This window comes from Oncorhynchus mykiss, chromosome 2, assembly GCF_057628025.1.
Source record: "Oncorhynchus mykiss isolate SJ-2025 chromosome 2, ASM5762802v1, whole genome shotgun sequence".
Taxonomy (NCBI): domain Eukaryota; kingdom Metazoa; phylum Chordata; class Actinopteri; order Salmoniformes; family Salmonidae; genus Oncorhynchus; species Oncorhynchus mykiss.
The window spans coordinates 12,720,941-12,735,068 of NC_143023.1; the positions used below are offsets into that span (position 1 = coordinate 12,720,941).

Sequence of the window (14,128 nt, forward strand, 5' to 3'; positions counted from 1 at the left end):
TTTACATTTTTAATTGTGACAATGTCCATCCGTTATGCGGGTGTCTGCTATCGCAGGTTAACGCTTGATCTGATTGAATAATAGTGTCTATGAGGTTGGCAGTTTTTGACATGTAATTGATCAGCGGCTGCTGCAGCATTTCTGCAGTGGTGGTGGCAGGGAAATCAGGAGCAGGAGAGTGAACTTGGTATAAATGGAGCAGTTTAATAAATGCTAAAAAACTCAGAAAACCAATATATACAAAAATAATAAAGGGTACAAAACCCATCGCACACCAGATCATGACTTGCACAAAACATACAACAAACAATCACCGACAAAGACATGAGGGGAAACAGAGGGTTAAATACACAACATGTAATTAATTGATGGGATGGAAACCAGGTTAGATGGAAGACAAGACAAAACCAATGGAAAATGAAAAATGGATCAGCGATGGCTAGAAGGTCGGTGACGTCGACCGCCAAACACCGCCCGAACAAGGAAAGGAACCAACTATGGCAGAAGTCGTAACAATTTCAGAGTGATGTTGATGTTGAGTTAGTGACGCATGAGTGACTTAATATGTTTAAGTCACACATACCAGTAAAGCTATCAGTTACATAAAAAAAACAATACAGTGCATACAGTATACCACACAGAATGGGACAAATACAGTGCATACAGTATACCACACAGAATGGGACAAATACAGTGCGTACAGTATACCACACAGAATAGGACAAATACAGTGCTTACAGTATACCACACAGAATGGGACAAATACAGTGCGTACAGTATACCACACAGAATGGGACAAATACAGTGCATACAGTATACCACACAGAATGGGACAAATACAGTGCCTACAGTATACCACACAGAATGGGACAAATACAGTGCGTACAGTATACCACACAGAATGGGACAAATACAGTGCTTACAGTATACCACACAGAATGGGACAAATACAGTGCATACAGTATACCACACAGAATGGGACAAATACAGTGCATACAGTATACCACACAGAATGGGACAAATACAGTGCATACAGTATACCACACAGAATGGGACAAATACAGTGCATACAGTATACCACACAGAATGGGACAAATACAGTGCATACAGTATACCACACAGAATGGGACAAATACAGTGCCTACAGTATACCACACAGAATGGGACAAATACAGTGCCTACGGTATACCACACAGAATGGGACAAATAAAATAAAACGGTGGCCTACATAATCATGTCTGACAGTACCTTGCTACTATCAGCAGTGACAGTGGGCTGAATAAGATGTTCTACCTGTGGTACGGAGCGTGTGAAAGGAAAGAGGAGGAGGAAGGTGACATTTCCCAGAAGCTGAGCCTCACCAGGACCCGACAGCAGACACCTACTTATGTCTCTCTCTCTCTGGGATGATTACAACAAAGACGGAACTGATTCAGTCCCCTAGCAGAACCCTGCCTCTAACAATCTGCCCAAAACAGTAGTCTCACACGCAGCCCACCTCTCCAGAGTGGCACAAGGTATTTTATATCCCATCGATCAACTTAACACAATGGCCTCTGTTCTCTAACTCGAAGAAAACTACTTCCTGGAGTCCCTACTAACAGCTTTCTTTGTCAAATGCCACATCCAATGCAGAGTCACAATGTATAAACTACGGAATCCTTGACTTTTGCCAAAACTTCAAATTAAACAAGTCACCAGACTGCTGAACACTTGAACTGGACTCACGCACGCACGCACGCACGCACGCACGCACGCACGCACACACACACACACACACACACACACACACACACACACACACACACACACACACACACACACACACACACACACACACACACACACACACACACACACACACACACACACACACACAAACACACACACACACACACACAAACACACGCTGCTACCAGACAGACTCTTTTTATGCTGCTCAGTTTATACACTGCCACCCCCCTTTCCCCAATATACATGTAAATATTGGACTATAAATTATTTCTTACTTCATTATACTTATGCTAGAATGTTTATTCTATTCTACTGAGCAAAATGTTTGTATTCTTATCTTGTATTATTTCTTATTACTGCAAGTAAACATTTGGTTGGACGATGTATACCATGCATATCCCGTACATACGACTAATACAACTTTTTAATACTATTTCATCTTTGTTGCTGAGTCATGGTGGGTGCAGTCGGCTGAAATGGAGAGCAGGGTATGCTGAGGTCAGCGTTAGGCCTCAGTGAACACCGTTTTCTAGTAGTGGCTCCCATTAACAATTTGGCTACATTGTCCATCTTAAATATGAGACAGTAAACAGTAGAACGATGTGTGTCAGGGGGAAGGACAGCTGTAGTGAAGCCAGGTGTCAGAACCACTCTAAATGTTGGTTCTCAACGCAGAGGACTCTTGTCGCTGGGTGACTTTGGACGGCTCATAATAATGACTGCAATGAAGTGAATGGAATAGTATCAAACACAAGGAGATCATGGGTCTGATGTGTTTGATACCATTCCATTCATTCCATTCCAGCCATTACTATGAGCAGCCATTACTATGAGCTTGTCCTCCCCAATGAAGGTACCACCAGCCGTCTGTGTGTTAGAATGTCATTAGCACAACATAAGAGGTTCCCTGTGTTTAGTCATGTTTAGACAGTTAACATATCAAATGATGTAACACTGTCATGCTGCATGGAGCAAACAGCTACTCTAAATTGCAGCCCGTGGCAAACCTGTTATTATGTCTGACAGACAGGTAGCTAAACACTTTGACATGAGGGCATAAAGTCACTTTTCAACAGTGCTGTGTCTGTTCGTCAACTGTGCTGTGTCTGTACAGTCATCGTTCTTCAGAGGCTAGCTCCCTCCCGGTCACCAGTCTATGCTAGCTAGCAGCTCAATTACGATATGTCCTCTCTGAAGCTAATCAAGCCCTTTCACTGTTCTTCCTCTGTGAACAAGACCGTCATTAGCCCAATTCCCCTCCCTCTAATGGTTAATGTGCATGGCATTAACCTCCTGAGCCAAATAGCAGGTTTAGACACAGTACGAAGACTAGAGGGACATTCTGGACACCGGTTTAGACAATAGAGGAATCAACAAAGCAGGAAATGGGTGTTTTTATCTGGGGTAATAACCACCTGTGTCTGTGGGAATGTTGGGTGTTCTGGCACAGCTGTTAGGACAACTTGGAGACTGCATAAGAAAATGACTTACTGAAGAGTCTTACCTTCAGAATCAAGACCTTTAGAATCAAGACCATTAGAATCAACACCTTCAGAATCAACACCTTCAGAGTCAAGATCTTCAGAATCAAGATCTTCAGAAACAAGACCTTCAGTATCAAGACCTTCAGAATCAAGACCTTCAGAATCAAGACCTTCTGAATCAAGACCTTCAGAGTCAAGACCTTCAGAATCAACACCTTCAGAGTCAAGACCTTCAGAATCAACACCTTCAGAGTCAAGATCTTCAGAATCAAGATCTTCAGAAACAAGACCTTCAGTATCAAGACCTTCAGAATCAAGACCTTGAGAATCAAGACCTTCTGAAACAAGACCTCCAGAGTCAAGACCTTCAGAATCAAGACCTTCAGAATCAAGACCTTCTGAAACAAGACCTTCAGAGTCAAGACCTTCAGAGTCAAGACCTTCAGAGTCAAGACCTTCAGAGTCAAGACCTTCAGAATCAAGACCTTCAGAATCAAGACCTTCAGAGTCAAGACCTTCAGAGTCAAGACCTTCAGAATCAAGACCTTCAGAATCAAGACCTGCAGAATAAAGCCACAGCTATTTCTTTTTATTTTTTTTCTGCAGAGATTCCATGCTCGCCATCCTGGCTGAATTACTCATTAGTAGCATTCAAACACATTTATTTAATGTTCAGTAATCACAGAATGTACACAAACGGCATGTTTGTTTAACAGTAAATCATTTATATTTATTCTACTCTAACTGTATGTAGTTACACTATCAACTGGTATAATTTGAGGCAAACAAACAATATACTTTCTCAATTCTTTTCATCAGATAGACATCTAGAACATTGGCAATTTAGAGTGAAAATTGCCAAAATTGCTCCCAGCTAGAAAATATATATTCAGCTAGTCTAGCGACAAACTAGTGGAGAACGGAGATGGTAATGAAGGCTGTGGGTTATCTGGGAGACACATTTCTTCCCATTAAAATGTTTCCTCCCACTATTACCAACATAATTGCACCCACTTGACAAAAACATGGTCCACTGCTTGGTCAGCTGAAGATGAGTCACTCTGAACAATAACACAAACGGACAGGTTTATACAAATCCCAATTGTTGGTTAAAAGATGGGGATGTAAAATAAGCCTTATTGCTTTGCTTTTCTCTTGTCATCTGCCGTGGTGTGTGTAGTGATACTTCAGATAGAACAGTAAACAAGTATTTTTGCCTCATACCCATGGTATATAGTCTCGTATACACACGGCTGGGATGCAGTTTTAGCCAATGTACATTATTAACTGGGTAGTTCGAGCCCTGAACGCTAATTGGCTGAAAGCCATGGTATATCAGACCTTATACCATGGGTATGACAAAACATGCATTTGTACTCTTCTAACTACGATGGAAACCTGTTTATAATAGCAATAAGGCACCTCGGGGGTTTGTGGTATATGGCCAATATACCATGGTTAAGGGCTGTATCCAGGCAGTCTGCGTTGGGTCGTGCACAACAACAGCCCTTAGCCAAGGTATATTGGCCATATACCACACCCCCTCTGGCCTTATGGCTTAAATAACACAATAACTATATGGCAACAACAGTCCTCTTTCTGCCAATCCAAGCCCTGACAGGGGAACCAGGCTAATGATTGAAGGTTCATAGTTTATTCTGCTCTTTACCTGACATTTAAATAGGAAGGTACCATTTGGTAGGTAGCTAGTTAATAATTGTGTTGAATTGAAGTATCAATACCTTTTGTTTCCACATAATTTCATAGTAAATACTAGATACAATAAATACCATATTAAATAATACTGTGTAATGTAAGTGTTACAGATTGAAGCTCTCATGTCTCCTGGCACTGGCAGATCAATGATGGGTCTAATTATGAACCCTTGGCCAGTGAGCGTTCTCTATGGATTTTTTCATTGGAAAATTACCAAGGCAGTGACCCGCGACACAACCAACCAAGGAGCTGGTTGTCGCTGGGGGTTTTGGATACACAATATATATAGAGGAAATGTAAATGTTTTAAATATCCTCTCCGGTGTGAGTGGAAAACGTGGGAAAGATGATTTATTCTCAGGACAGAAAACGTCTTATGATTCTCTAGAATCTAGATGGGATATCATGTATATCCAGGAGGAAAGAGAACTTTCATTTCCCTTGACGACACATTGCACCCTCAACCATTTATAACTCTATCTGAAATGTGTGGCGCGCACACACACACACACACACACACACACACACACACACGCGCACACGTGCACACACACACACACACGCACACACGGTATAAACCTCAAGTCATTTTCATTTCAGACGTTGGTTAAGAGATTGCATACAGCCATGCAGAAAATGGAAAATATCCCTTGAATTTTGAGTTACCTATTTGAATGTCCTTCCCTTACTTCCCAAAGATACACAATACAACCCAAAATGTCAGAATCCTTAACCTATAACCTTTAGATAAATTTGCTTAAAATAGTATAGTCAGATGTTAGCAGTTAAGCAATTAGAGAGTGAAATACTTTCCAAGAACAGCCGGGACAAGGACAAAGCCAATTCTAAATTGGTGTGACATTTACATTACGTGACTCATATGTGACTCATACAGTATGTGATGAACTATAAGCAGTGATTGAAATCAAACTACCCATCGTTGTCTAATCTGATGTAATGTAATTATGATTTATTGTCTATGCGTTGAGTATTCAGTAATATTTGATTAGGGACCCCATTAACAGTTGCCAAGGCTGCAGTTACTCTTCCTGGGTTCCAAACACATTTAGGTACATAAGAAATACATAAAACAACAGTTACATCATATAACATTACGACACCACTACAAAACCAAATGTACAATACCAACATACAACTATACCACAGTGTACGTGTGTGTAGTGTGTGTGTGTGTGTGTGTGTGTGTGTGTGTCTCCGCATTGTTCCATATTTCCTCAGCACCAGTCCTAACGGGGAGTTGTGTTGACGAGCCCATTTCTTGCCTGTCAGACATACCGTTTGGTGCTGTCATGTAGCCCTCCATAACATATGACTCACTGCAACTCTTCCCCATCATAGGACTCTTACTGATGTAACATCAGCCCCCCTACAGTATGTACCCATCAACAGATGCCGACTTTCACAGAACGCAGCAGGGAAGGCTGGTTCAAACGAAACGCTCACGGCACAAACACAGGACACACACCTCGAGGTGTCATCACTCCAGTATCAAATCAAATCAAATCAAATTGTATTGGTCACAAACACGTGATTAGCAGATGTTATTGCGGGTGTAGCAAAAGGCTTGTGCTCCTAGCTCTGACAGTGCAGTACTATCTAACAAGTAATATCTAACAAATTACACAACATATACCCAATACACACAAATCTAAGTAGGAATCTATTAAGACTATATACATATGGAAGAGCAATGTCAGAGTGGAACGGACTAAGATACAGTAGAATAGTATAGAAAAAAACTGTATATACATATGAGGTGAGTAATACACGATATGTAAGCATTATTAAGTGAATGAGATACCGTAGAACAGTTTAGAATACAGTATATACATATGAGATGAGCAATGCCAGATACATATGTAAACTTATTAAGTGAATGAGATACCGTAGAACAGTTTAGAATACAGTATATACATATGAGATGAGTAATGCCAGATTCATATGTAAACATTATTAAAGTGAGTAGTGTTCCATTCCTTAAAGGTGCCAGTGATTCCTGGTCTATGCCTACAGGCAGCAGCCTGTGCTAGTGATGGCTGTTTAGCAGTCTGATAGCCTTGAGATAGAAGCTGTTTTTCAGTCTCACGGTCCCTGCTTTGATGAACCTGTACTGACCTCACCTTCTAGATGATAGTGGGGTGAACAGTCAGACGTTTTTGGCCTTCCTGTGACATCGGAGGCTGTATGTGTCCTGGAGGGCAGGTAGTTTGCCCCCGGTAATGCATTGGGAAGACCGCACCACCCTCTCTGGAGAGCCTTGTGGTTGCAGGCGGTGAAGTTACCGTACCAGGCTGTGATACAGCACGACCTGATGCTTTCAATTGTGCATCTGTAAAGATTTGTGAGGGTTTTAGGTGACAAGCCAAAGGCTTTGTTGCGCCTTCTTCACCATGCTGTCTGTGAGGGTGGTCCATTTCAGTTTGTCAGTGATGTGTGCGCCAAGGAACTTGAAGCTTTCCACCTCCTCCTCTGCGGTCCTGTTGATGTAGATAAGGTGGTGCACCCTCTGCTGTTTCTTGAAGTCCATGATCATCTCCTTTGTTTTGTTGATGTTGAGTGAGAGGTTGTTTTCCAGGCACCACACTCCCAGAGCACTCACCTCCTCGCTGTAGGCTGTCTCGTCATCGTTGGTAATCAGGCCTACTACTGTTGTGTAGTCTGCAAACTTGATAATTGAGTTGTAGGCGTGCTTGGCCACGTGAATAGGTGAACAGGGAATACAGGATGTGGCTGAGCACGCACCCTTGTGGGGCCCAGGTGTTGAGGATCAGCGGAGTGGAGGTGATGTTTCCTACCTTTACCACCTGGGGGTGGTCCGTCAGGAAGTTCAGGACCCAGTTGCACAGGACAGGGTTCAGACCAGGGCCTCAAGCTTAATAATGAGCTTGGAGGGTACTATGGTGTTGAATGCTGAGTTGTTTAGTCAATAAACAGCATTCTTACATAGGTATTCCTCTTGTCCAGATTGGATAGGGCAGTGTGCAGAGTAATGGCGATTGCATCGTCTGTGGATCTAGTGGGGGGGTACGCAAATTGAAGTGGGTCTAGGGTGGCAGGTAAGGTAGAGGTGATATGATCCTTGACTAGTCTCTCAAATCACTTCATGATGACAGAGGTGAGTGCTATGGGGCGATGGCCATTAAGTTCAGTTACCTTTGCCTTCTTGGGTATGGGAACAATGGTGGCCATCTTGAATCATGTGGGGACAGCAGACTGGGATATTGAGAGATTGAATATGCCCATAAACACACCAGCCAGCTGGTCTGCGCATGCTCTGAGGATGCAGCTAGGGATGCCTTCTGGACTAGCAGCCCTGTGAGGGTTAACACGTTTGAATGTTTTACTCGCATCGGCCACGTAGAAGGAGAGCCCACAGTCCTTGGTAGCAGGTCGCGTCGGTGGAACTGTGTTATCCTCAAAGAGTGCATAGAATGTGTTTAGCCTGTCCTGAAGCAAGACGTCATTCTCGGGGGACATGACATGTACAGTTGAAGTCGGAAGTTTACATACACCTTAACCAAATACATTTAAACTCAGTTACACACAATTCCTGACATTTAATCCTAGTAAAAATTCAATTTCTTCGGTCAGTTAGGATCACCACTTTATTTTAAGAATGTGAAATGTCAGAATAATAGTAGAGAGTGATTTATTTAAGCTTTTATTTAATTCATCACATTCCCAGTGGGTCAGAAGTTCACATACACTCAATTAGTATTTGGTAGCATTGCTGTAAAATGTTTAACTTGGGTCAAACGTTTCGGGTAGCCTTCCACAAGCTTCCCACAATAAGTTGGGTGAATTTCGGACCGTTCCTCCTGACAGAGCAGCTGTAACTGAGTCAGGTTTGTAGGCCTCCTTGCTCGCACACACTTTTTCAGTTCTACCCACAATGTTCTATTGGATTGAGGTCAGGGCTTTGTGATGACCACTCCAATACCTTGACTTTGTTGTCCTTAAGCCATCTTGCCACAACTTTGGAAGTATGCTTCGGGTCATTGTCCATTTGGAAGACCCATTTTTGCGACCAATCTTTAACTTCCTGACTGATGTCTTGAGATGTTGCTTCAATATATTTACATAATTTTCCTCCCTCATGACGCCATCTATTTTGTGAAGTGCACACGTCCCTCCTGCAGCAAAGCACCCCCACAACATGATGCTGCCACCCCCGTGCTTCACGGTTGGGATGGTGTTCTTCGGCTTGCAAGCCTCCCATTTTTCCTCCAAACATAACGATGGTCATTATGGCCAAACAGTTCTATTTTTGTTTCCTCAGACCAGAGGACATTTCTCCAAAAAGTACGATCTTTGTCCCCATGTGCAGTTGCAAACCGTAGTCTGGCTTTTTTATGGCGGTTTTGGAGCAGTGGCTTTTTCCTTGCTGAGCGGCTTTTCAGGTTATGTAGATACAGGACTCATTTTACTGTGGACATATATACTTTTGTACCTGTTTCCTCCAGCATCTTCACAAGGTCATTTTTCTGGGATTGATTTGCACTTTTCGCACCAAGGTACGTTCATCTCTAGGAGACAACGTGTCTCCTTCCTGAGCGGTATGACAGCTGCGTGGTCCCGTGGTGTTTATACCTGTGTACTATTGTTTGTACAGATGAACGTGGTACATTCAGGCATTTGGAAATTGTTACCAAGGATGAACCAGACTTGTGGAGGTCTACAATTTTTTATCTGAGGTCTTGGCTGATTTCTTTTGATTTTCCCATGAAGTCAAGCAAAGAGGCACTGCGTTTAAAGGTAGGCCTTAAAATACATTCACAGGTACAAATGACTCAAATGATGTTAATTAGCCAATCATAAGATTCTAAAGCCATGACATCATTTTATGGAATTTTCCAATCTGTTTAAAGGCACAGTCAATTTAGTGTATGTAAACTTCTGACCCACTGGAATTGTAATACAGTGAATTGTAAGTTAAATAATCTGTCTGTAAACAATTGTTGTCAAAATTACTTGTATCATGCACACAGTAGATGTCCTAACCTACTTGCCAAAACTATAGTTTGTTGACAAGACATTTGTGGAGTGGTTGAAAACAAGTTTTAATGACTCCAATCTAAGTGTATGTAAACTTCCAACTTCAACTGTATGTTACTGTCACTATTGAGAGTGAAGGCACTTACAACTGAATGCAATGTGTTTTATTAGCCACATGGTTTGGTTGTTTTTGGAGGCTGATCCTTCTGGCTGTCTCCATGGTGCTGCCTGTCCAACTCGTCAGATAGTTCATGTTGAACCAGGACAGAATTAATTGACTGCCGGCTGCTCTGGATATGAAAGGGCCCTTGCCTGCCCTTTCTATAGTATTCATCACGCATCTCAGAAATCTCTGTCCCTCTCATTGCTATCAATCCCTCCCTCCATCTCTTCTCCCCATCTCCCTCCCTCTCTCCTTTCCATCTCTCTCCCTCTCTTCTCCCCATCTCCCTCCCTCTCTCCCCATCTCCCTCCCTCTATTCTCCCCATCTCCCTCCCGCTCTCTCCCCATCTCCCTCCCTCAGTCCTCCTCATCTCCCTCCTTCTCTTCTCCCCATCTCCCTCCCTCAGTCCTCCCCATCTCCCTCCCTCTCTCTCCCCATCTCCCTCCCTTCTCCCCATCTCCCTCCCTCTCTTCTCCCCATCTCCCTCCCTCAGTCCTCCCCATCTCCCTCCCTCTCTCCTCCACAATCTCCCTCCCTTTCTCTCCCCATCTCCCTCCCACTCTCTCCTCATCTCCCTCCCTCCCTTCTCCCCATCTCCCTCCCACTCTCTCCCCATCTCCCTCCCACTCTCTCCTCATCTCCCTCCCCATCTCCCTCCCTCCCTCTCTTCTCCCCATCTCTCTCCCTTTCTCTCCCCATCTCCCTCCCACTCTCTCCTCATCTCCCTCCCTCTCTCTCCCCATCTCGCTCCCTTCTCCCCATCTCCCTCCCTCTCTCCTCCACAATCTCCCTCCCTCTCTCTCCCCATCTCCCTCCCTCCCTCTCTTCTCCCCATCTCCCTCCCTCAGTCCTCCCCATCTCCCTCCCTCTCTCCTCCACAATCTCCCTCCCCATCTCCCTCCCTCTCTTCTCCCCATCTCCCTCCCTCAGTCCTCCCCATCTCCCTCACTCTCTCCTCCACAATCTCCTTCCTGCCCTTCTTCCAATCTCCCTCCCTCTCGCCCCATCTCCCTCCCTCCCTTTTCCCCATCTCCCTCTCTCCCTTCTCCCCATCTCCCTCCCTCCCTTTTCCCCATCTCCCTCTCTCCATTCTCCCCATCTCCCTCCCTCCCTTCTCCCCATCTCCCTCCCTCTCTTCTCCCCATCTCTCTCCCTTTCTCTCCCCATCTCCCTCCCACTCTCTCCTCATCTCCCTCCCTCTCTCTCCCCATCTCGCTCCCTTCTCCCCATCTCCCTCCCTCTCTCCTCCACAATCTCCCTCCCTCTCTCTCCCCATCTCCCTCCCTCCCTCTCTTCTCCCCATCTCCCTCCCTCAGTCCTCCCCATCTCCCTCCCTCTCTCCTCCACAATCTCCCTCCCCATCTCCCTCCCTCTCTTCTCCCCATCTCCCTCCCTCAGTCCTCCCCATCTCCCTCACTCTCTCCTCCACAATCTCCTTCCTGCCCTTCTTCCAATCTCCCTCCCTCTCGCCCCATCTCCCTCCCTCCCTTTTCCCCATCTCCCTCTCTCCCTTCTCCCCATCTCCCTCCCTCCCTTTTCCCCATCTCCCTCTCTCCATTCTCCCCATCTCCCTCCCTCCCTTCTCCCCATCTCCTTCTCTCTCTTCTCCCCATCTCCCTCCCCCTCTCTCCCCATCTCCCTCCCACCCTCTCCTCATCTCCCTCCATCTCCCTCACTCTCTTCTCCCCATCTCCCTCCCTCTCTCCTCCCCATCTCCCTCCCTCTCCCCTCCCCATCGCCCTCTCTCCACCCCCCATCTCTTCTCCCAATCTCCCTCCTCCCCATCTCTCTCCCTCCTCCCCAGACACCTCAAAGGGAGAGTCGTGACTTACTCCAATCCTAGGAGGAATTGTCACCGTCCTCACATGGCTGCACATGGACAGACTTGTTCTGTTCAACTTCAATCAGAACATTCCCATCATTTTTATGGAGGTTTTTAAATCAATAGAATATATTTGAAATGCTAAGAAAGTGACCCCAATTCCCAATTCCTTTGAGTATTTTGACATGCACACCAAAATATTGAAATTCTGCCAATTCAGTTCTCCGTATTTTCTACGGATTTTTCATAGAATGATTCAAATTGATATGACCACAATTCCAATTATGTTTTCGACTTGAAACCCAATAGTTTTTTTTAACATAGTATAAGTCACAAGCATATTGATAAAGCTTTTATTATTATAAGTAATTCATCATTTCACAGAATACTGCATTGCAACATGACAACGGAAAATTATCTGGCCATAATATTCTCCAGTGAACTTCCAGAATACTCAATTTGTGCTGTCAACATGCCTCATAGTAGAATGTCCTTTATCCCTACAATACTGTCAACTCTATTGTTCACTAAGAAAACAACATGAACCATGAGAAAACAGTGTCTGCTTTATTACCAGCATGCAAAACAACACTTCATGCATCTGCCTTATCTGCAATATGGACTACTGAGGACGCAGACGTTTCTAAACGCAGGTAGCTAGTTCATTCACTGTGGTCCAAAATGTTTTACAATGTATGAATATCAAGAAATGTAGCAAAATCTCAACAAACTCTTATAAAAAAAGGAACGGGGGTGTTCTATACATTCCTTCATCGATAGTTGTTCATCTGTAGGGATGACAGTTTGGTTGTTCGTTTGTGTGTCCCCCCACCATACCAATGCTTTGAATGATACAGTTGCTTTACAGATGCAAGCCTCGGAGGCCACGCATGCACAATGAAAAGAACAAACAAACGAAGAGCAAAACGGTAAACTTTTCAGTTAGTCAGCGTAAGGTGCTATCTGTTGTATCGAGTGCGTTGGGCCCCTCCTCTCAGGGGGCGAATGTCCTGGAAGACTCGAACTCACTGGGCACTTTGGGCTTGATGCCCTTGTTGTTGTAGTAGTCAACCACCTGGTTGGGCACTTCTGCTAGGACAGTCTTCGCCAGCTCTGCAGGTGAGCCCTGGAGAAGGACAGAGAGAAACCTGTCACTTCCTGTAACACTCAGGTAACCTCCCAGTTCCCCAGGTAACCCTCCTAGTTCCATAGGTAACCCTCCCAGTTCCTCAGGTAACCCTCCCAGTTCCTCAGATAAACCTCCCAGTTCCTCAGGTAACCCTCCCAGTTCCCCAAGTAACCCTCCCAGTTCCTCAGGTAACCCTCCTAGTTCCTCAGGTAACCCTCCCAGTTCCTCAGATAAACCTCCCAGTTCCCCAGGTAACCCTCCTAGTTCCATAGGTAACCCTCCCAGTTCCTCAGGTAACCCTCCCAGTTCCTCGGGTAACCCTCCCAGTTCCTCAGGTAACCCTCCTAGTTCCAGTAAAGACTCACATGTTTGAAGTTGCGGAAGGGGACGAACTGGACTATGTCTCGTAGGCAGGGCTCCCCCTTGGGCGAGCGAAGGATTCCGTCATCTCCATCCAGCATCTGCATGTCACTGAAGTCAGCACTTCCCACGCCTACAATAATGATGGACATGGGCAAGTGGGAGGCTTGGACGATGGCCTCGCGGGTGTCTGCCATGTCTGTGATCACTCCGTCCGTTAGGATGAGCAGAATGAAGTACTGCTGCAGATATAAAGGAAGGCAATGACTGGGGAGAAACGTGAGAGAGTAATGTCTGTGGGGTGTGTTGGAAATACATGTTGAGCATAACTCTAAAACGTTGCGGAAGTCTCCCATTGACATCAATACATGATTTAAGCTCAATCTAGGTTCAAGCTATGCTCCCAATCAATTGGTTCCAAGGAGAGGAGGACAACTGACAGCTAGCTTACCATGGCCTCCTTGGTGTGCATTTCCTGTGAAGCGGAGCTGGCTACTTTCTGGATGATGGGGGCGATGTTGGTGGGGCCGTAGAGCTGAAGCTTAGGAAGGCATGTCTGATAGGCCTCCACCACCCCTTGGATACCTGCACACCCATAGACATATGTTGGAAAAACACAGAATAACACACACACAGTAACACTCAAAGTCATGTACTTCTGGAGAACTCTGGGTATTTGGGGACACACGACCAACAGCAATGCA

The 14,128-nt window shown here is 44.9% G+C and overlaps 1 protein-coding gene across 3 annotated transcripts in view; it reads right to left on the bottom strand.

Annotated features, from left to right (window-relative positions):
- Nucleotides 1–12,274: 12,274 nt before the first annotated feature.
- The window catches only part of LOC110535394 (copine-4), an 83,444-nt gene continuing 81,590 nt past the window's right edge, over nucleotides 12,275–14,128 (bottom strand). For 2 of the 3 annotated variants that reach the window (XM_090189021.1, XM_090189020.1), the window contains 3 exons: nucleotides 13,876–14,009; nucleotides 13,430–13,666; nucleotides 12,275–13,061 (listed from right to left, as the gene is read on the bottom strand). In XM_090189021.1, the coding sequence (XP_090045147.1) occupies nucleotides 12,930–13,061; nucleotides 13,430–13,666; nucleotides 13,876–14,009 (503 nt within the window). In that variant the 3' untranslated portion in view covers nucleotides 12,275–12,929. The remainder of the gene's footprint in view (nucleotides 13,062–13,429; nucleotides 13,667–13,875; nucleotides 14,010–14,128) is intronic. The other variant, XM_090189016.1, reaches the window with a different exon arrangement.